Source organism: Lygodium microphyllum, chromosome 18 (assembly GCF_053477565.2).
Source record: "Lygodium microphyllum isolate KBCC chromosome 18, Lygodium_microphyllum_v1.1.10, whole genome shotgun sequence".
NCBI classification, from domain to species: Eukaryota; Viridiplantae; Streptophyta; class Polypodiopsida; order Schizaeales; family Lygodiaceae; genus Lygodium; species Lygodium microphyllum.
Window position 1 is genome coordinate 140,228,318 of NC_141152.1, and position 20,454 is coordinate 140,248,771.

The 20,454-nt window shown below is 41.2% G+C and overlaps 1 protein-coding gene across 2 annotated transcripts; it reads left to right on the plus strand.

Annotated features, from left to right (window-relative positions):
• Positions 1 to 216: 216 nt before the first annotated feature.
• On the plus strand, positions 217 to 18,987 carry LOC148021449 (translocase of chloroplast 34, chloroplastic-like). Of its 2 annotated transcripts, XM_087699327.1 has the most exons (7): positions 225 to 383; positions 795 to 902; positions 1,159 to 1,283; positions 1,386 to 1,650; positions 17,753 to 17,812; positions 17,957 to 18,118; positions 18,450 to 18,977. In XM_087699327.1, the coding sequence occupies exons 1-7, from the start codon at positions 282 to 284 to the stop codon at positions 18,579 to 18,581; spliced, it is 954 nt and encodes a 317-aa protein (XP_087555453.1). In that variant the 5' UTR covers positions 225 to 281; the 3' UTR covers positions 18,582 to 18,977. The 2 variants fall into 2 exon arrangements, with proteins under 2 accessions (XP_087555454.1, XP_087555453.1); XM_087699328.1 differs by lacking the exon at positions 795 to 902 and having other exon boundaries at positions 217 to 383; positions 18,450 to 18,987.
• Positions 18,988 to 20,454: the final 1,467 nt, after the last annotated feature.

The following is a 20,454-nucleotide window of genomic DNA, read 5'->3' on the forward strand; positions in this document are numbered from 1 at the left end:
TATATATATATATATATATATAGAGAGAGAGAGAGAGAGCACACATCTCCCCCAACAAAACAAACAATCCAAGACGTGGCCATCTCTCCCCCCCGCCCCCCCGCGCCCCCCCCCCCCCCCCCCCCCGCTGAGAGAAAATTATATTTTCCAGAATATCAAATCGATGTCGAAGAGCATTAGAATTTTTTAAACAAAAAAGTATCTGGATAGCTCGCTCGCTCGCTCTCCTCTCTCTCTCTCTCTCTCTCTCTCGGGCTGTGCTTCTGGTGGAGAGGGGAGCTATGGCGTCGTCCGGCCAGCCTCGCGAGTGGACTGGCCTGCAGCAATTCCCTGTTGCTACTCAAAATGCCCTGCATTCTCTGCTCGGCAGATTGCGCCAGGAGGTAAGCTTCTGCCCTTTCATATTCACGCAATCCTCTCTCAAACATCCCAAATGCAAACGCTTCTTCGGAAAACTAATATCGTTAGAGGCAAATCCTCCACGGCTCGAGAGTATGTACCTTAGCATTATGTTAAGAAGAGAGGAATTGCCTAATGTTAAGAAGAGAGGCTCAATTTTACAGTCAATTTATCTTCAGCATTATTCCTTTTTTGCCGTAGCTTTGCTGTAGTTATTGAGTCCAATCATTGCGTACTCTGTTGTACCGTTATTCTTGATATCATTTGCTATTCATGCAACATAAAACGCTTATATCGTTTGCCGTTCATGCCACATGAAACACTTAATTGCCTTATGTTAAGAAGAGAGGCTTAGTTTATGGTCAGCATTAGTCCTTTTTTGCTGTTTTTGGCAGAACATCAATAGCCTCACTGTACTGGTTCTGGGAAAAGGTGGTGTTGGAAAGAGCTCCACAGTTAACTCCCTCATTGGTGAAAGAGTTGCTGTTGTGAGTGCCTTTCAGGTACCATCTCTCAATTTCTCATGTCATCTAGCATGTCCGTGTGTAATTTCCTGGCTACATTGGCAAATTGTCTGGAATTGATGCTGTTTTGAAGGCTGTCGATGATGCTGCTGAAGCTCTATGTGATGCTTCATAGTAGTGAATGATTCACAATTTAGTCCTCCTTTGATTGCAAAAGAAATGTCATAACATAGGCCATAATTTTCAGCTCACCCTTATATTGTCTTGCCATTGGGCCTGTGGTGTTATTTACCAGTCGGAAACAATGCGAACAGTAATGTGTTCACGCATACGAGCAGGATTCACTCTGAACATTATCGATACTCCGGGGTTGGTGGAGGGGTTATTTGTCAATGATCATGCTTTGGAAACCATTAAGAGGTAAGTTGTTTCAGGCTGAGTGTGTGATTTTAAATAGCTGGTGCATGTTGCTTTTTCCTTGCAGGTGAAGTTCTGATTTAGCTTTCTGATGGCTTTGTATAGGTCATTGCTCAATAAGACCATCGATGTGATGATATATGTGGATAGGCTTGATGGCTATCGTGTTGATAATCTTGATAAGCAAGTCATTCGTGCAATTGTGAGGAGCTTTGGGCCACAAATATGGAAAATTGGGATGGTGGCTCTTACACATTCCCAGCTTTCGCCACCAGATAGTATCAGTTACTCAGAATTTGTTGAAAAAAGGTCTACATCCTTATTAGAAGTCATTCAAAAAGAGGCAGGGTTCAAAAAGGGTGATCCAGAGGTAAGTTTATATTTCATGTTTAACTTATGTGTTAGATATTTTTCATGGCTCGATGTTGTTCCTGGCTTTAATATTTAACTTATGTGTGAGATATTTTTCATGGCTCTATGTTGTTCTGGCATTTATGTTTGTTTTTCAAGATGAGAAAATTCCATTAAAGCCCCTCACCCAAAACTCAGGTTCAGGTACAGAAATTCCTGAACAGTAAGGTGAAAGAAAGTGCCAACATCCTAGGTAGCAAGAAAGGCCCTTTCCTCTTGCTCATGCACTTTAAGTCTAGATAGAGTCTTTACAGTTCTTGCTGCTGTATGTCTTGACTACATCTTGCTATCTGCATAAAACTGGCTATGATATTGGCAACGATCTGTGACTTGTGCAATCCTCTCTGCTTGCAAGAAGTTTGGAGTCAAAAAGGTGCTCATCTGCTGTTCTTTGATATAAAAAAGAAGCTTCCATGAATATCCTATCTTGGGCTGGTCCTATTTCTGTAATCCAAGCTACTGCTCCTAGATCACTATTGGTGATTGGTCTCTTTCTTGAAGTGCCGATACCATGAAATAGGAGTTTGATAGCCATCCTTCACACTTCTTTGGCTCTGAGGCAGTCCCATTTGCAGTGTCTTTGGGTCTGTTTTGCTGCATACCTTTTGTAGGCTATTGTAACCTTGTCATAACAATGCAGGAACTAATTGCCAAACTCTTGTGAGGTTAGGTCCTCTATAACTTTAAGCACATTCAATAAAATTTTCATGAGCTAGTTATTGGGTTGGACTCTGCTGCAACAAAGAGCAATGGTGACTTTGAGAACCTACTCCTCTAGCTTAGAGTGTGAGTGGACAATTTAGAAGTCTTAATTAAGGAAGATGAGAGGAATTTCAATCATCGGTTAGAATCTTCCAGAGTCTAAATCACCTCTTTGCTCATGCAAATCCTAGGCCTAAGAAAACTGTGGACTTTGGTTCTCCAGCTCTTGTTGCTGTGATAGAAATGAAGACCCTTGTACCCCAATTGTAGATTTCTAGGTAGGCGGGCTAGGCTACTTGAGAAAAGGATATAGGGTATGATTGACGGGTTGATTGGGTAGGATGTGGTGACCAGCATTGTTGGATGGTATGAGACAGAGTGGAGCTAGAGGCAGAACTAAGGGGTGTAACTAATGGACATGCAAGGAGATCCAATTGGCACAAAGATCTAGGCAGATGGCGGGCTGCACTCAGAACAAGTAGACCTCCTCCTCCTCCTCCTTTTTCTTTCTCTTCAGTGTTGACAAACAATGGTGGAAGAGTTATGTCTGAGCAATGATTGGGAAGAGTAGGCTATGAATTGAGCTAGGTATCACAAGGACATGATATTTTGATGCTTTCTTAGCATTTGATTAAGTGTTTATCAAGTGTGCAAATGTGAGGTGCACATGTGATGTGCAAGTTAGTTATTTCACAATGATGGGCCAAGGACCTTGAGATGTCAATAGGTGTCAAAGGGAAAAGTTGTAATAAATTATCCTTGACAAGTACTATGTGGTACCTCATGATAGATTTTGGCCTAGAATATTTATTAACCACTAACGTGAGTGGTGATATTAGGAACTTTAGTTCAAGGGCTAATAAATGCTTAGGCTTGCTTGGATGACAAATTGGCTTAGCCAGTTCAATTGTTGGCTGTAATTCTTGTCTAGTATAGTTAATTTTATGAAAAATAATTAATGATTAAATTAATTTTCAAAATTAATATTTTGAAAGTTAATTTAATTGAGCTGAAAATACTGAAAAATAGCACTTGTGTGCAAGCTAGTGTGATTGCATTTTACTGAATTTGTGATCAGTTGAGTGTAATAACAAGCATGTCTTCAGATAGTGAGATGGGATCAAGTAGGAATGGTGCCTCGTAATTTGAAAAATGGTGCCTCTTAATTTGAAAAATTGACAAAGTGTTGAGGGAAATGCAATGCTTGATCTTGGTCAAGGTACGCAACATGGGCAATAAGTTGAGAATATGGGATTTGGATAGGGTATTGGGGGAAATGCAATGCTTGATCTTGGACAAGGTACACAACATGGGCAACAAGCACATAATAAAATGTTTGTGCACTTGGCAAATGAGCCTTGGTTATGTGCTTTTTGAATCCCTTGAAGGAGGGCAGCAAAGGCAAGAGGAGGAAATCATCTTTAAGAGCTTTTGGATAGCAAGATGCATTGAAGAAAGAGCCAATGTAGCAACATAATGTTCTAAATGTGGGTAATGAGCATAAGCAAATGATGCTAGTGGGGCAATCGATGCATATGCAAGGCCAACTTGGAAGGGTTAATCCAATGCTTGTCGGATAGCAAGGCATGTATGCTAATGTGGGTTACTAGGGGTACTTTAGTGGAGGTTTGGTTCTCCAAGCAATGGTTGGTAATACTTCAACCACGAAAATTCAAGGACCAAATGTATTTGATATGCAACCCCCTATGCATGGTATGAAAGGCCCAAGATATCCAAGTATGGCAAGTGGAATATGGAACCTATGTATAGTAATGTTGGCATGATGCCTTGGACACGAGGTAGTATGCTTGGCAATGCATATATGCAGCCCATTGTGTTTGGGACTTATGGTATTAATGTCGGGCATGCAAATGCATATTGCTAGCCATGAGGAAAATGTAGTCAATGTACAATTTTTGGTAGTAATGTGAAAGTTCCATGGCTCTATGGGATCCAAAGGGAAAAATGCCTTGAACTTAGTCTAGGTTTTGGGGCAATTAAGTCAAAGGTAAAGTTTCGATGCGCTACTTCGTGAAATTTAAGGTTTATTTCATATATGAAAGGATACAAATGGGTGGAGAAAGATGATCTAGTAGATCATTCTACATGCTGCAGTTTACATTGAGGAGTTTAGTTGGAACTAATAGTGGATCAGGCTCTTTCAGATTCAATAGAGTATAAAAGGTCTCAAGTATTGCCCGATGCTCAAGGGGGAGGTCGCATCTCCACTCTCATAGTGATGGACAACTTAGTTATATAGTGGATCTTAGATATACTTGGTTTGCATCTAGGGTAGTGCATGCTGACAGTGTTTCTGTTAATCGAGATTACTATTTAGTATACTAGTCATTGTGAGTTGGTACGTAAATGTGTATGGTTTGTACCTAAGCTCTGAAAGTATATATTCGCAAGGTTGTTGATATGTATGGAGTATATAGAATCCATGGAATGCACATTTGGATGCTATATACATATGCAAGGTATGTATGGGACACATGGATGGTATGTACTGTACATTTGCAGGTCACGCAAGAGAAGTACATTTGTCTAAGTTACATGTGGTTTGTAGCTAGTGTATGCTTACATGAGTATCATGTGGGATATCATTGCTCTGAGACATGGCTTTGGTTTGTAGCTAATGCATGCTTTACATGAGTATCATCTGGGACATCATTGCTTTGCCTTGGTGGTCAAGACAATATTAGTTCTTGACATGTAGATGCATCTCCTAAAGTTTTTGCAGTGGTTATAATTGATGTATATGGATCATAAGTAGTTTAAGTGGTTGGAATTTCAGACATGCAAAAGGCATGAGTATGGTCAAGCAATAGGTGCATATGTTTGACTATAAGGCCAATATGCATATCCAGTAGTGCCAATGGATGCTTTTGAAAAATTGTAGTGCAATTCAGGGTGATTGCAAGGATTTCAAGTAGGAGGTCTATGATGAGGATGTGAAAATTTGATGCTTTGCTTAGCATTTGATTAAGTGTTAATCAAATGGACAAATGTGTGATTTGCAAGTTAGTTATTTTACAATGAGGATTCAAGGACCTTAAGATATTAGTGGGGGGTGTCAAAGGTGTTATGACAGAGAGCATGAGGATCGAGACATGTTTGCTTTCTCATAGGAGAGAGAGAGAGAGAGAGAGAGAGAGAGAGAGAGAGTGCAGAGTAGAAAGGAGAGTGAGCATGACGTTCTTAGGTACAAATGACTAGTGTATCTCTTTAGGCTTTAGGGGGAGGGTGTGTGTGTGTGTGTATGTGTGTGTGTGTGTGTGTGAAAGTACAAATGTACTAAGGGTGTGTTCATACCCGTGCACATATAAAAGGCACGATGGCCCTTTATTCCCAACAACCTTCCACCTAAAGGCAATGTGCTTTAAGAGGAGAAAAGAATCAGCTAAGTCTAGGTATGTACAAAACTGAAATACATATATCTATCCAACTCCCATCATCTGTCGGCAATAAGCAAACCACTCTATTGGAAGACCCTTCATGAGAAGATCTGCAGGATTATCATCTGTATGCCCTTTGACAAGTTCAATGCTCTCGCTATCAAGTATATCTCTAATGAAGTGATACTTCACCTGTATATGCTTCGTCTTTGCATGAAAGACGGGATTCTGTGCTAGCATGATAGCACTCTGACTATCACAATGGAGAACATGTAACTTTGTAATGCCAAGCTCTCCCACTAGACGTGAAAGCCATAAAGCCTCCTTGTATGTCTCAGTGGCAGCTGCATACTCTGCCTCTGTAGTAGACAATGCAACACACTTTTGTAGCTTGGAGATCCAAGAGACTGCTCCTCCTATGAAGGTAAGCACATATCCAGAAGTGGACTTTCTGTAGTCCGCATGACCAGCATAATCTGCATCCGTAAAGCCAACGACAAATGCCTTCTGCATTCCAAAGCAGATGCACAAATCCTTTGTACCTTTGAGGTATCTCATAATACCTTTCATTGCTTCCCAATGCTTTTTACCAGGGTTTGCCATGTATTTACTAACCACTCCCACTGCAAAGGCAATGTCAGGACGTGTAGCAACCATAGCATACATTAAACTGCCAACAGCTGAAGCATATGGCATCTTGGCCATTTCAGCCTTCTCATCATCATCCGATGTAGGGCTGTCCTTTGCACCAAGTTTTACATATGGAGGCAATGGAACCCCAATTGCCCCCCCCCCCCCCCCCCCCTCCATATTGAAACGCTGCAAAACCTTGGAGATATACTCTTGCTAAGATAGATAGAGTAATCCTTTTGACCTATCTCTGAGTATTCGCATGCCAGGAATGTGATTTGCATCACTAAGATCTTTCATGTCAAAGCTTCCATTAAGACTTTGCTTCAATGAGTCTAAGGCATGAGTATCCGTGCTAGCAATTAGCATGTCATCAACATAAATGTGATTGCTAATATCTCAACACCCCTCCTCAATCACAACCAGAAAGTATAAAGTGTGTAGAGGCTTTAGGGAAAGTAACACTTGCAAAGTGTGGGCACACCATAAACATGGCAAAACACCAGAGGCTGTCGCAGAAAAGGCTAAGTGTGGGTACCACATACATAGTGGACATCCAGAGGCTGTAGCAGGGGCCTTACAGAGGCTATAGTACAAGGCTACATGAGAAGTTTTACAAGCTTATGATAAAGATATTTGGGCTACACATTACAAGGCTAAAAAAGTCAGTAAAAAATAGGATCAAGGACCGTGAGACCCTTGCGGTTTTTAGCATTTCTTTTTACATAGATCTTCGATTCATTGCAGTTCTTCTTGTCTAGCTTCCTGTACTTATACTTTACTTTGTTTGCCACTTCAAAGTCTTCATGATTTTTATGCTTCTTTTTCTTATTCTTGTTCTTTTGGTCCTCTTGATCTGTTTCTTCATTGACTTTGCTTGCAATAGTTACATCAGTCTTTATGTCCATGTCCCCCTCAAGCAAATGTATCATTGTCTTTGAGGCAGCAGAAATGCCTTCAAAATCTTCAAATAAATTCATCGATTGCTCTTCAAAACAAGTAAATCCATCCATCCCTGCAAGCGGAATAAACAAGTTTTCCATGTAGTTGAATTAAGCAACAAGAGTAATGTTACTCTTCATGAGAAGCATCTTCATAAAAGACTTGATTTTGGTCATTTCCATGATGGAAATCAGCTTTAAATGATTGAGAATAACCAGCAATGAGTTGATCTTTGTATGTGTCAAAAGACACAAGCAATGGCAGTGAAGTATCAAAAGATACTAGTTTGAAATTTGATGTTTGTTGCTTGAGTTTGACTCGATGATCTTCAAAAACTCTTCATAGCTTCCTCTCCTTGCTGATTTGATGGTTGAATACTTGCTGAAAACTTCAGATTAGAGTGGCCTTGGCTTGGTTTAAGTGGTAGGAGAGAGAAAATGAAGGAAAAATGAGCTTGAAGGTAAGTGGCTATGGCTGTCCTGTCAAAATAGGGACCGACGATTGGTAAATGAGCTCCCACGAGCTCCACATGTCGAATTTGCTCAAACCCTTCAAGATGGAGGACCCTCACTAATGGGTCTAACTCGTCCTAAGAGGGTTTGTACTCATTTTGCCCGAGTTGAGAGATCTAAGCCTTCAAAGTAGTCGCTGTCAAAACTGCACCTAGATTTGGGAAAATGCAAATGCTGGGCATGATGTGCATCAATCTCTTTGATTTTTGTGCCAAGAAGTTGCGCCTTGACCTGAAGAACAACTCTCGAGAAGAAAAATCGAAGAGATATGGCCTGGTTGATGAGATATGGCTGGTCCAACAGAGGTAGGTAGGTGATGTCCATAGACACAGTTATGGTAGCGACTTTGAAAAGAGGCAATGTTGAAGCTATAGTTGGCCAACCTCAATGATTGAGGTGCCAAGGAGGAGCTGTGGAAGTAGAGAAACACTTCTCCAGAAGGAAGTTCAGAGAGATTTGGCCTGTGGAGAGAGATATGAAAGCTTCAAGCTAACAGGGTACTGCTGGCTATGGCTGCCATGGAAGCCTCATTGAAGGTAGGAATGCAAATGAAGTTGGAGATAGGGTCCACTACTTAAACTGAGCTGAGCAGAGAAGGAAAGGAGCTGAGAGGAGTGAAATGAGAGTTGGGCCATGCTCAGCTGAGCTCTGATACCATATTAAAATACGCGGGATCTAGAGCATGGCTATGGTGGCTTGTAAGCATAGACTAAACTCATGATGACATTGACTAAAGACCACAACTGTTACACAAGTGAATTAGGTTCCAAGATGGAAGCTTGGACTCATAAACACAATTTTGTGTAGGACTGACAAGTACAAGGCTGACACTAACTGATAAAGAAAAGCATCATCATGTATTCATTCATCTATCAAAAGTGGTAGTCAAGTACAATGCTTTATAGTTGTTGGATGGGTACAATTTTCCCTTTCTGTGCATATGGGATTCCTGCAGCCTGCATGTCTTCATCCCAAACTGCCTAATACAAAGAGGCTACATTAGGTGTGATTGCTAATATCTCAACAAAGCAATGATTCACTTGACTTCTATTAAAACCTTGAGATTGCATAAATGTATCAAACTTATGATACCATTCTCTTGGTGCTTGTTTCAGCCCATACAAACTCCTTTTGAGTTTACATACCATCTTCTCTTTCCCTTTTGCTACAAACCCTTCAGGCTGCTGCATAATATATCTTCATGTAGATCACTATGTAAGAATGTAGTCGTTACATCCATCTGTATGAGCTCCATATCTTCAACTGCAACCAAGCCCAAAATGGTTCTCAATGTAGTCATCTTGACTACAGGAGAGAAGATCTCATCAAAGTCAATTCCATGTTCTTGCTTGTACCCTTTCGCAACTAATTTTGCTTTGTACTTTGGCGAGGAACCTGAAGTGACCTTCATCTTGTAAACCCATTTGCATGGAAGGGTTTTTTGCCCTTTAGGCAACTGCACCAAGTCCCAAGTGCCATTTTTCTCAAGAGATTCCATCTTTGACAACATGGCTTTATACCATTTCTTGCTGTTCTGTTTGTCCATTGCTTCCTTGAAGCAAGACGGTTCACCATAGTTTGTCAACATGACATAATCAGCCACATTGTTTGCACCAGGAACAAATCTATCAGGTTTTCTAGTAGCCCTAGACGATCTCCTAACCCAATGATCATTGTTTGCTGGCTGTTCCTGCAAATTTTCATTTTCAGCTTGTTGTCTTGGCATTTCAGCCTGCAAATCAGCATTAACAGCTTGTTGTCTTGGCTGTTCTTGCACATCCAATGGCTCATCATTATGGGCAATAGCTGGCTGATTATTTTCAGCATTATTTTTTGCATTTGCAGGTTCATTTATAGTAGGTATTTGCTGCTGTACAGCGGGCATATTTTGCTATCCAGAAGGTATTTCTTCCCGGAATACAACCCTACGGACTTCCTCTGTTCTTTCGGGTTGTTTGTGCATGCGATCTTCCAGGAAGATAACATCATTGCTGCTTATTGCTTTCCTTTTCTCAGGATCCCATAATCTATACCCCATTTCACATTTATCACCATATCCTAGGAAAATACATTTATAGGACTTTGGCTGAAGTTTGCTGCGTTTTTCCTTACGTATGTGCACAAATGCTTTGCAACCAAACACTTTCAAGTGTGTATACAAAGGTGGCTTGCTCGGGACCACGCTTCTTGGGGAACTCCACCCTCCAAAGACCTGTTTGGTGACGGATTGATCAAGTGTACGGCTGTCATAATATCCTCTGCTCAAAAACCATGAGGTAAAGCAGCATGAGACAGCATCGTATGGACCTTATCCCGTATGGTCCGATTCATATGCTCTGCAACTCCATTTTGGGGTGAATTATGAGGGGCAGTGAGCTCTCTTTTTATCCCTTTGCTATCACAAAATGCCTGAAAGGCCTTGGACACATATTCCCCACTATTGTTAGAGCGAAGACACTTAAGTGTCTTATCAGTCTGATTCTCAACCAATGCCAAGAATTTTTGAAACTTGTGTGCACTTCGTCCTTGCTACGAATAGGGTAAACCCATATCTTCCGTGTAGCATCATCGACAAAGGTGACAATGTGTTTCTCCCCCCCTAAAGATAACGCTGGCATCTGACATACATCGGAATGTACTAACTCTAGAGGAGAAGATTTCAGCGAAAGAGACTTCTTATGAGACGTCTATGCATGTTTACCATAAACACAATGATCACAATGCTCAAAATCAGTATAACGAAGACAAGGCAAGTAACCCAAACGAGAAGGCACTTTCATTCTAGTTTGACTTATGTGTCTCAACCAGCCATGCCACAAAGAAACACTTGGCTGCTTAGTCACGGCAACAACATGGTCATGCACACTAGATACATGGAGAGGATACAAGGTATCACTTTTAGAACCTCTGGCAATCACTCTAGATCCCTTACAAATCTTCCATTTCCCATCACCAAAGGTGGTATAAAATCCATCTCATCTAGTTGCCCTGTGCTAATCAAGCTCTTCTTGAGCTGAGATACATGCCGCACATGCTGAAATGTGAAGGCAGAACCATGCTAAAACTGCAATTGCACACTGCCAATACCTGCAATGTCACATGTATAGTTGTTCCCAAGATGGATAACACCATCCCTGTATAGTCAGAAAACCACTCACGATGAGGGGTGACATGAAAGGAAGTACCTGAATCTAGAATCCAAGTAAACATGTCATCATCCGTATCTGCAAGTTTATCATGTGTACTAAAGTGTGAAGAGACAAAGAGTACGTCATTCCCACTGTCACAACAGGAGCGCATTAGAATTGCTCATAGTAGTCTTGAATGTATCCCAACTCTCTGGCAGAGTGCCAAGCAAGAACATAGCCTTAAATTTCTCATCAATCATGAACTTCAAGGCAACCAGTTGGCTGAAAATGGAGTAAAACTCACTCAAGTGAGTAGACGTTGCTGTACCCTCTTTCATATGTAAATCCATAAGCTTTTTTAGCCAATAAACTTTGCTTGCGGCACTCTTTTGTGCATACAGTTCTTCTAGTCGAGTCCAAATAGCATAGGCAAAATCCAAACTTTCAATATTAAACAGCAAGGCAAATAGAAATCGATAGCTCGATGGTTGCGCGTGCAAGCTCATTTAACTCATCCCAGTCTTCCTGTTCCATGTCTACGGGCGTTACTCCTTTGGTCTTAGTTGGCTTTGCCTGCTTCTTCTGCAACAGAACATTATAGCACTGTTTTTGCCAGACTGCAAAGTTATGTGCTCCTTCAAGCTCCTTAATGTGTATGAGATGACTGCTATCACTGCTGCTAGGCATGATTTTCAGCCCAAATGTGACAAAAAAATTCAGCAAATGCAGGCCCAAACTGTCACACAAGTGACCAAGGTATAAACAAGTACTAACCAACAATAAATGACCTCGTAAAAGCAGAAATCTCAGACGTGCAAATAAATGTTCAAAAGCACTAAACCTTGTGCTATAGCACTCCACAACTGATTACACCTGTTCCAAGGACAAATACATCACATTACATGAGAAGTTCCAAGTTTTAGCTGCAATTTCTGTTGTACATGCACCCACGGGGACAAAATTTGACACTCACGGTTAAAAGCCCCAAAATTTCGTGCTCAAAGCATCAACCATACATTTGCACTGACTTTGACATGCATAGAATAGGCCAATTTTGCCAAAATAGAGCAATTTCAGAAAAACCCCCAAATTTTTCCAAGTGCTAGATGTCCAAATTGCATAGAATTAAATCCGCATGTACATAAAATGACCAAATGGTGCATAAATTTCGCCCAAACAGCAAAAGCCCCAAATTGCATGGGGTCCAATGTGCATCAATGTCGAGAAATTGAGTAAACTTCAGCCCAATTTTTGCATGTACATGAAAAGCCCCAAATGTCGAGGCAAAATGTCACAAATTTCTGCAATTTTTGAGACAAATATCATCGTTGTGTCTTGCTCATATCAAATCTAGACAAATCCCCAAATTTTTGGCACAAATTTGCCCAAAATTCTGAACTGTGCTTATATGCACGAATGCCCACAAAGGAAAGGGGGCAAAAGGGATTTTAAGGGGGAAAAAAAACTAATTTTTTTGAAAAAAATGTGATCCGAGGGGGAGAGGGGAGGGGGTCCGGTTGACCCGCTGACTTGGGATGCGCCCGTGCAACTAGCGGCCGCTACACGTTGGACCCGTCTCCTTGCTGGAGCCTCATGCGGCGCTTGTCTGGTGTCGTTCGTCGATTGGTCGTCACGCTTGCTTGGTCCTGGTTGCCCGTTGATTGGTCATCACGCAGTCGACACTGTCGCCTATTGACTGTCCATGCCTGCGCCTAACTCACGCCGTTGCCTTCTGCAAAACCAATAGCCTGCTTGCCTAGCCGTCTGCTGCCTGGTCTTGGTGGTTCCTTGCACGCAACCACTATACTTGCCCGCCTGCTTTCCAACAGCAATTGTCGCCTCGGCAGTTGCTTGCTCACCTAGCTCACGCCCAACGTCTCGAGAAGCGTGCACTCCTTGCGTGCTCTGATACCAAATTGTTATAACAGAGAGCGCGAGGATTGAGACATGTAATGCTTTCTCACAGCACTCACACAGAGGGAGAGAGAGAGAGAGTGTGTGTGTGTGTGTGTGTAGAGTAGAAAGGAGAGTGAGCATGACATTCTTGGGTACAAACGACTAGTGCACCTCTTTAGGTTTTAGATAGATATATATATGAAAGTACAAATGTACTAAGGTTGTGTTCACACCCATGCACATATAAAAGGCCTGATGGCCCTTTATTCCCAACAAAAGGCAAAAGTTGTAATGAGTTATCTCTGACAGGTACTAGGTGGTACATGGTGACATATTTTAGTTTAGAATATTTTGTTAGCCATTAATGTCAGAGGTAACATTTGAAACTAGTAATTCATTAATTAATTAATGCTAGTTCAAGGGCTAATAAATGCTCAAGATTGCTTAGATGAAAAATTAACCTAGCCAGTTTAATTGTTGGCTGGTATAGTTAATTTTATGAGCAAGAATGAATGATTAAATTAATTTAAATGGGCTGAAAATTGTTGAAAAATGCATTTAGAAGGTTTTCACTTGGCAGAACTTGCCAATGCAAGTGAGGGGAAGGCTATAAGAGGCAGGCGGAGCCTCATTCTAGCATTGTGGAGGTTAGGAGAGGAGGAGAGAGAACAAATGCTGCTAATTTCCAGCCATTGGTGATCAGCTTAGCCATTGGAGGTTGTCAAAAGATGACGTACTATCAAGACAGTAGGGTTTGTGGAGAGGAACACGGAGTGAACTTGGCAAACATGGAGAAGAGAAGAGAAGAGAAGAGAGAAGAAACTTTGATGAATGGAATGATGAAGTTTTGAATCATGAAGTGAATGTGATTCAAGTGAACGAGGGTGCCGTAGCACAAGGAAGATGATGAAGATAGCCGCGAACCACGAACTGCAATGTCCTCCTGCAGGAGCCTGAGGGTAGTGGAGAGGTTGGAGAGGAGGTGACGGATTGAATGAATCAGCTGTGGTGAATGAATGAGAGAGTGGCCTATAAATAGGCATACTCAGTCTAGGATGGCGCCCCTTTTTTGGGGCTGCAAACCCTAAACGGAAAACGCAGAAATGCAAAAAATGCAAACTGCGGGTGAAGGGTTTCTCAACAGAGGTTGTCAAAGAGCTGGCCCTAGCTGATGAGGAGGCCATTGGAGGCAGATGATAACCCCTATAGGTTATCTATAGGTAGGTGACAACAATTTTGGGGACCACAAATGTAGTTGATTGCACTTGGGGCTCTTGTTGATGGTGGGCTGTAGTCAATCAGCCATTCACAATAGGGAAGCATTGAATTTCAGTCAATTTTGGCAATGAAACTTTGTAACTTGTCTCTCTCTAGTTTCCTCTCTATTCTCTTAGCCAATTCATAGTTCTCTCAAGAGATCTCAACCAAATTCAGTCCCAGGAGGGTGCAATTGAAGAATTTCTACCACTAAATCCTAATTTACGGCAAAAATTAGGGTTTACTAGCCACCTTGGGAAGAGTGCTAAGAAATTGGAGTGTAGTACTTGAAATTCAGTAGCTGAAATTTGGGTTTAGAGCATTTCAAGAGGCCCGCCAGCCAACATTAAATTTAGGGTAGAATTTATCTTCTAAAGAGCAAATTGAAGGTCAATCCCTAAGCAAGCTAAGGGGCAAATTGATTTGAAGGCTTGCTGGTTGCTATCGATAGCAAGATGTATTGAAGATTAAAGGAGATCATGTTGGATCTTAGTGTACTTCAACCTTTAGCAATACAAGTTAAAGAAATACTGTGAGGGGTACCCATTTTGGCGTCAATCGGGTGTCTAATGTCCAAGAATAACTAGTAATATTTGTATTCTTAGTTTATGTGAATTTTTTGCTTGCTTTAAGTAGTGTTTATTAAGGTTATTGACCACCCTATCCAAAAGGAAGGCTGGTTTACTAGAAGAGGATGATGCTCGAGTGTCATGATGGAGCTGATAGTGATGGTGCTAGTGGAGTTGAGGCTTTGATACCACTATTGGGTATGGAGCTAGAAAAAATGGACGTCTAAGGAGGATGGAACTTCATACATACATACATACATACATACATACACATATATATATATATATATATATATATATATATATATATATATATATATATATATATATATATATATATATATATATATATAGAGAGAGAGAGAGAGAGAGAGAGAGAGAGAGAGAGAGAGAGAGAGAGAGAGAGAGAGAGAGCACTCTCTTGCAAGTACACAAATTGAATGGATAGATTGATAATGAAAAGTTTGATAATAGTACAACTAATAGGGTCTGAATATACATGAAGGGGTGTATCTAACAGCTAAGGTGTGTACCGAACCCTTTGACCCTTATTTAATGCTAAGTGGTGTGAAAGGTTTTCACACCTAAACACACACTTTTACACACAATAATGTGTTCACACATAAAGGTAGATAATAACTAACAGAGAGCTGGCTGGTGTGGAAAGAACAAATTGGTGGTGCAAGGTAGTGGTGGGGGAAGAGCAGGCTGGTGGCAGGAAGAACAGTCCGGTGGCATAGGTTGGTGGTGGGAGAGAGCAGACTGGTGGCTGTGGGCATGGAGGGGGGGGGGGGGGGGGAGAGAGAGAGAGTTTGAAGAAGATGAATGCTGAATGCTGAAATCTGGAGCAGAGTATGTACACAAGAGTGTGTTGAAGGCATTGCTCTTAGGGCTCTTGCAAAACAAGATGTACATGGCCACAAGCGCAGCTATGTGCAAGGAGTCCTATTAGGTTGGCCTGCTGAAGTGGCTGACCTGCTGCCCGAAAAACTGGCCGACCTAGTCTGACCTGCCTGCTCCTTGCCTCCTGCATGGTGGCGCTGCCCGTTTGACTGCCTGCTGCCTGTCCTCCAACTATGCTGCCAAACTGCCCACACCCCTGCTTTGCTTGCATGTCTGCCTGCCAGCCAGCTGTATAGGAGCTGACCCTCCTAACACTTTAACTGCTGTTAGAAATAGCACTGGATTCAAGGGAGAAGGCATAATGCCATGAGTATTGGTGTCATGAAGGTACCAAAGAACTAGAAGAGTGGCATGCCAATGGGGCTTCTGCGTGAAAGAAGAAAAGAGGGTCACCACACAAGAGATGTTCGATCAAGTATGGATGAGCCAAATGACAGACCCAACCAAACTATGGTAGTGAGGTGCATCGGATAACTCAGTATCACCAGCAAAACTTAAAAGATAATTTGTACTAAGGGTGAGATGGTTAGACAAGCAACTATATGAAACTCATAAGCAACATGGAGATGTAACAGTGCTAGGGAGATGCAAATGCCCTGATGTAGGTCATATACCTCAAGGCCAAGGAAGATCTGGAGAAGGCTGAGATCTGCCATATTAAACTTAGTGTTAGGTATGTTGTGGGAGCCCTCAACCACCACTCTAAAGCTGCCCTTCAATATCAATTCATCAACATACAAAATGATGAGCAAACACCGACCAATCGAAAGGAGAGGTTGGGGTCGTGATCTGTTTTTGGGAAGCCATGCTGAAGAAAGAAGCGGTCAATTTACAATCTCTAGAAGAGCACTACGATAGGTGCACCTTCTTCAGCTTCACTTAGGGTAGATCAAAGATGCAAGTAGGGGGAACTGAAGGTTGAGGAATATGGGAAGGAATGTTGGGCATGGTAGATGGAGATGAAAAGTCTGCTTGTACCACTCCCTCAGAGCCTAGAGGAATGCAGCTGCCCCCTTAGAGATAATAATACCTCTGATGACGAGGAACACTTCGATGAAGAAGGTGATGGCATATTCCCTCCATGATGAGAGTGTTGAGACGCCAAATGTCATTTTGTGTGCTCCTATAGCCAAACATTCACAGAGTCTTAGGTGTTAAGAACAACTGGCTTTGATACCATGTGAAGACAAGAGGGCAATAAATGTAGTGCACAGAATCGTACAGACAACATGCCCTATGAATTTAAAATGAATGGACAAGTTAGATATAGTGAGTGCATAAAGAGTGGAGATGAAGAGAGGAAACTGCAATTGAGTCAGACGGAAGGCAGAGGGCAAAGGAAGCCTCTAGAGGCCTTTGTGACTTAGGGTGCTTAGGGCAGACTCAATGACGTCATGAATAGGAACAGCTGGAAAAGTGTGTTGTACTTGAATGGACCCCAGGAAGAGCAGTCAGCCAGCACAAAGTGTTGGAACTGCAAGGAGATGCTCGCTGGTGAAGCATGTCATGTCAAGGCTGATGTACCAGGAAAACCAGAAATAATGCCATCACTGTCACTGGGGATTGCAAAATACCAAAATGGCCGTCTCTTCACAGGCAGTGATTGCTGTTCACACTGGTGGACCTTCGTTTGTGTCACTTAGCTAGTGAGCATTGTTCTTTTCATTGCATGGTAGATTGAGGGCTAGACCAGGTATATGGCAGCAATAGTTACTTAGAATTGTGGAGATCTTTTATAGGTGCAAGAAAACTTTCTGAAATGTTTTCATACATGGATGAATAATATTTATACAAAAGGGATTCGTGATACATCTCAATGGTACCAGGGGTCTTGGACCCACAACCTCTTAGTTATTATCCGGAGTCCTGACCCTCTAGACTATTGGAACCTAAGCATGAATAGCAGACACAAACATCTGTCATTTCTGATGCTAGATATAGATGAAACATTAATAGTCTTGTTTTTAATGGTAAATTGTTGATAGCATTAAAGCTGCAGACCATCATCCTGTGATGCTCTTTATGATTTTGGCTTTGATCTTCAATGCATAAAAGAGCATCTGATTCTCTGTCAGAGTCAGAGGAGCTACAGATATTTAACCTGTTGTATGGTGGTTGTTACAGATCCCTGTTGCTTTGATAGAGAATAGTAGCCGTTGTAATACAAATGGTGGTGGAGAGAAGGTAAATAACATGAACTATTCCTAGATGGCTTTTGTGTATGTTGACATGATGTTGTTTTGTACAAAAATGACATCATTGCTCTCTTCCTAAGCTTCTATAAATGAATAGTGTTGAGGTAAGGCTAATGCACTACTTGTATGGCAGGTTCTTCCAGATGGAGTTGTTTGGCTTCCTAAGTTGGTAGAACATATTGTGGAAATAAGAACTAGCAATAATAAGCCCATTGTTATTGACCGAAAGCTGATTGAAGGGCCAAATGCAAACAGCAAGCATAAAATTCTCATTCCTCTCATAGCTGCCTTACAGGTAACTTCACTTAATTTTCTATGCTGCATCTGGCACACTGGATTTATGGCTTGCCAGTTAGTAGTTTTGGATGATTATTTGTAACTTTCGCAGTCTTTATTTGCTTTGTCGTCTTTGATATCTGATTGTGTTTCAGACCTTTCAATTAAGTGACTAGAGTAGCTGAGTAATAACTTCTGATGCAGTGTTTGTGTGACTGCTTTTGAATTGAGAGCCTTGTAAGATTCCCAGATTAATTAAGTATCTTACTATGATCAGCACAAGTTTTTTAGCTTAGGCTTTATGTGAACACGGGTACAATCATCTGATAAACCTTACAAATCTATTGCAGTACCTCCTTATTGTGAAGCCCCTTCAAAGGGCAATTCAGAATGATGAAGCAGTGGCTAGAGCTAACCCTCAAATATGGGAAAGTCTATGTGAGAGTACCAAGAAACAGGATGCAAGGGGCGATTTGATTTGACTGATTTGTTGGCATATAAGGAATGTTTTTGCAGAAAGTATAGCAATTGAGTCCCTCTCTCTCTCTCTCTCAGAAAGTATAGCAATTGAGTCCCCCCCTCCTCTCTCTCTCTCTCTCTCTCTCTCTCTCTCTCTCTCTCGCTCGCTCGTGCGGCATAGCCTCACCTTGTATCTTGTCAGGCCCTATGGGGAATTTTTTGAAATTTTAAATTACCAAAATGCAGATACTGTAAGACACCATAATAGCCTAACCAGACATTTCACAACAGGCATTCATGATTTTTGACTTGAATTTGTTTATGGTTGATGGAAGCCTGTTATTCACTTGGCATCTGTATGATGGGCAAAGATCTTCTGTGCTCGATAATGGCCTTCTCTTAACCTGCTTGCTTCATGGCTCCTTGTTTTGAATTGAAGGGAGCTCAAGGCAGCTCCAAGGCTGTATGATAACAAGTAGTATGCATTGCATAAGGCTTTCTAATCCGGCTGGAAATTATTAGATCAATCATTGTAAACCGAGTACAAAGTGCCTTAAACAATCAGCACCGACTACATTCCGAAATACAAGACCGAGTTGCATGCAGACAGAGAGTGTGCACTCACTCCAGGGGTGGCAAATGTCATGTGTATCTTTTTAATGCTGATTGCAATATCCACATATAACTTCCGAGGCTTTTTTAATATCTAGAAAAAGCACTCCAGCCTATAGTGAGTTTTTTTCATGCTTGAGAAAAAGCATGGTACTTTACAATTCACTGCATACATCTTTTAGCCAAAAAACCATTGTTTTGTATTATGGAAACTATATGGTTCATAATACATGCCCAGTGCCTAGATCTCATCCTCCATCCAAAAACAGGAATGTTTAGACTATAGAGACACATGTTGATTTGTGCACAACATAATTAGACACGTGGATTTCATAGACACATGTCAGAGACAAGCTATGGTAGCCTTAGGCAAAGGTCTTGAGACTAGATAGTTGGTTCCATCAAGTTCAATAAAAAATTCTAAGGAAAGCAAAAAGATGTGAAAGAACTTACATGAGCTTGTTTGAACCATTTGAGCAAGTGTGACATCCATTTTTCTTGGTTGATCTAGTAATGAATCACTGTGCGATGAACAAAAATGTGTGAAAATTTCAATCAATTGTAGTGTATGTGGAAAAGAGGTGGTTTTCTGAGTGTTTATTGTTAAAGGTTACATAGTACCACAAAAGATGCATGGTGGAGAGTGGACATCATTCTTTCCAAAATTTATTGAGAAGGGGAGAGCGGACATCATTCTTTCCAAAGATGGGAATCTTGCCCTCCCTTGTTTTGCCTAGAGTGCTCATTGTTTGTAATACATACACTTGTGTGTGCAACATGAGCTATGATTTTATTTTGTTTGGACACTTGTTTCTTTGTGACTATTTGTGGATCCTTCCCCCTCCTCTTAAGAGAAACCAATGAGTTCTTGTGCTGTTGAGGTTTCTTGCCTAATGTCATTTTGATTGGTATTTGATATTAGAAAAAAAGCTTGAAGGATTAGATTGCTTTATAAAATCAATGGAAACGAAGAGCATAAAACTACATATTGTGGAGAGCTAGCACAATCCTCTTAAAAATTTGTGAGGAAGAGAATAGTCTTGTTTATCAAATTGTATCTTATCCTAAAAGACATGCTTCATGTTCAAATTATGGGTTAAGAAATTGGAGTATATATGACAACCATGGGTTGTGGTGGACATCATTCTTTTCAGAATTTATTAAATGGGATCTTGCCCTCCCGTGTTTTGCCAGAGTGCTCATAGTTCATAATACATACACTTATGTCCAATATGAGCCGGGTTGTGGCGTGGAGAGTTGACATCATTCTTTTCAAAGTTGACA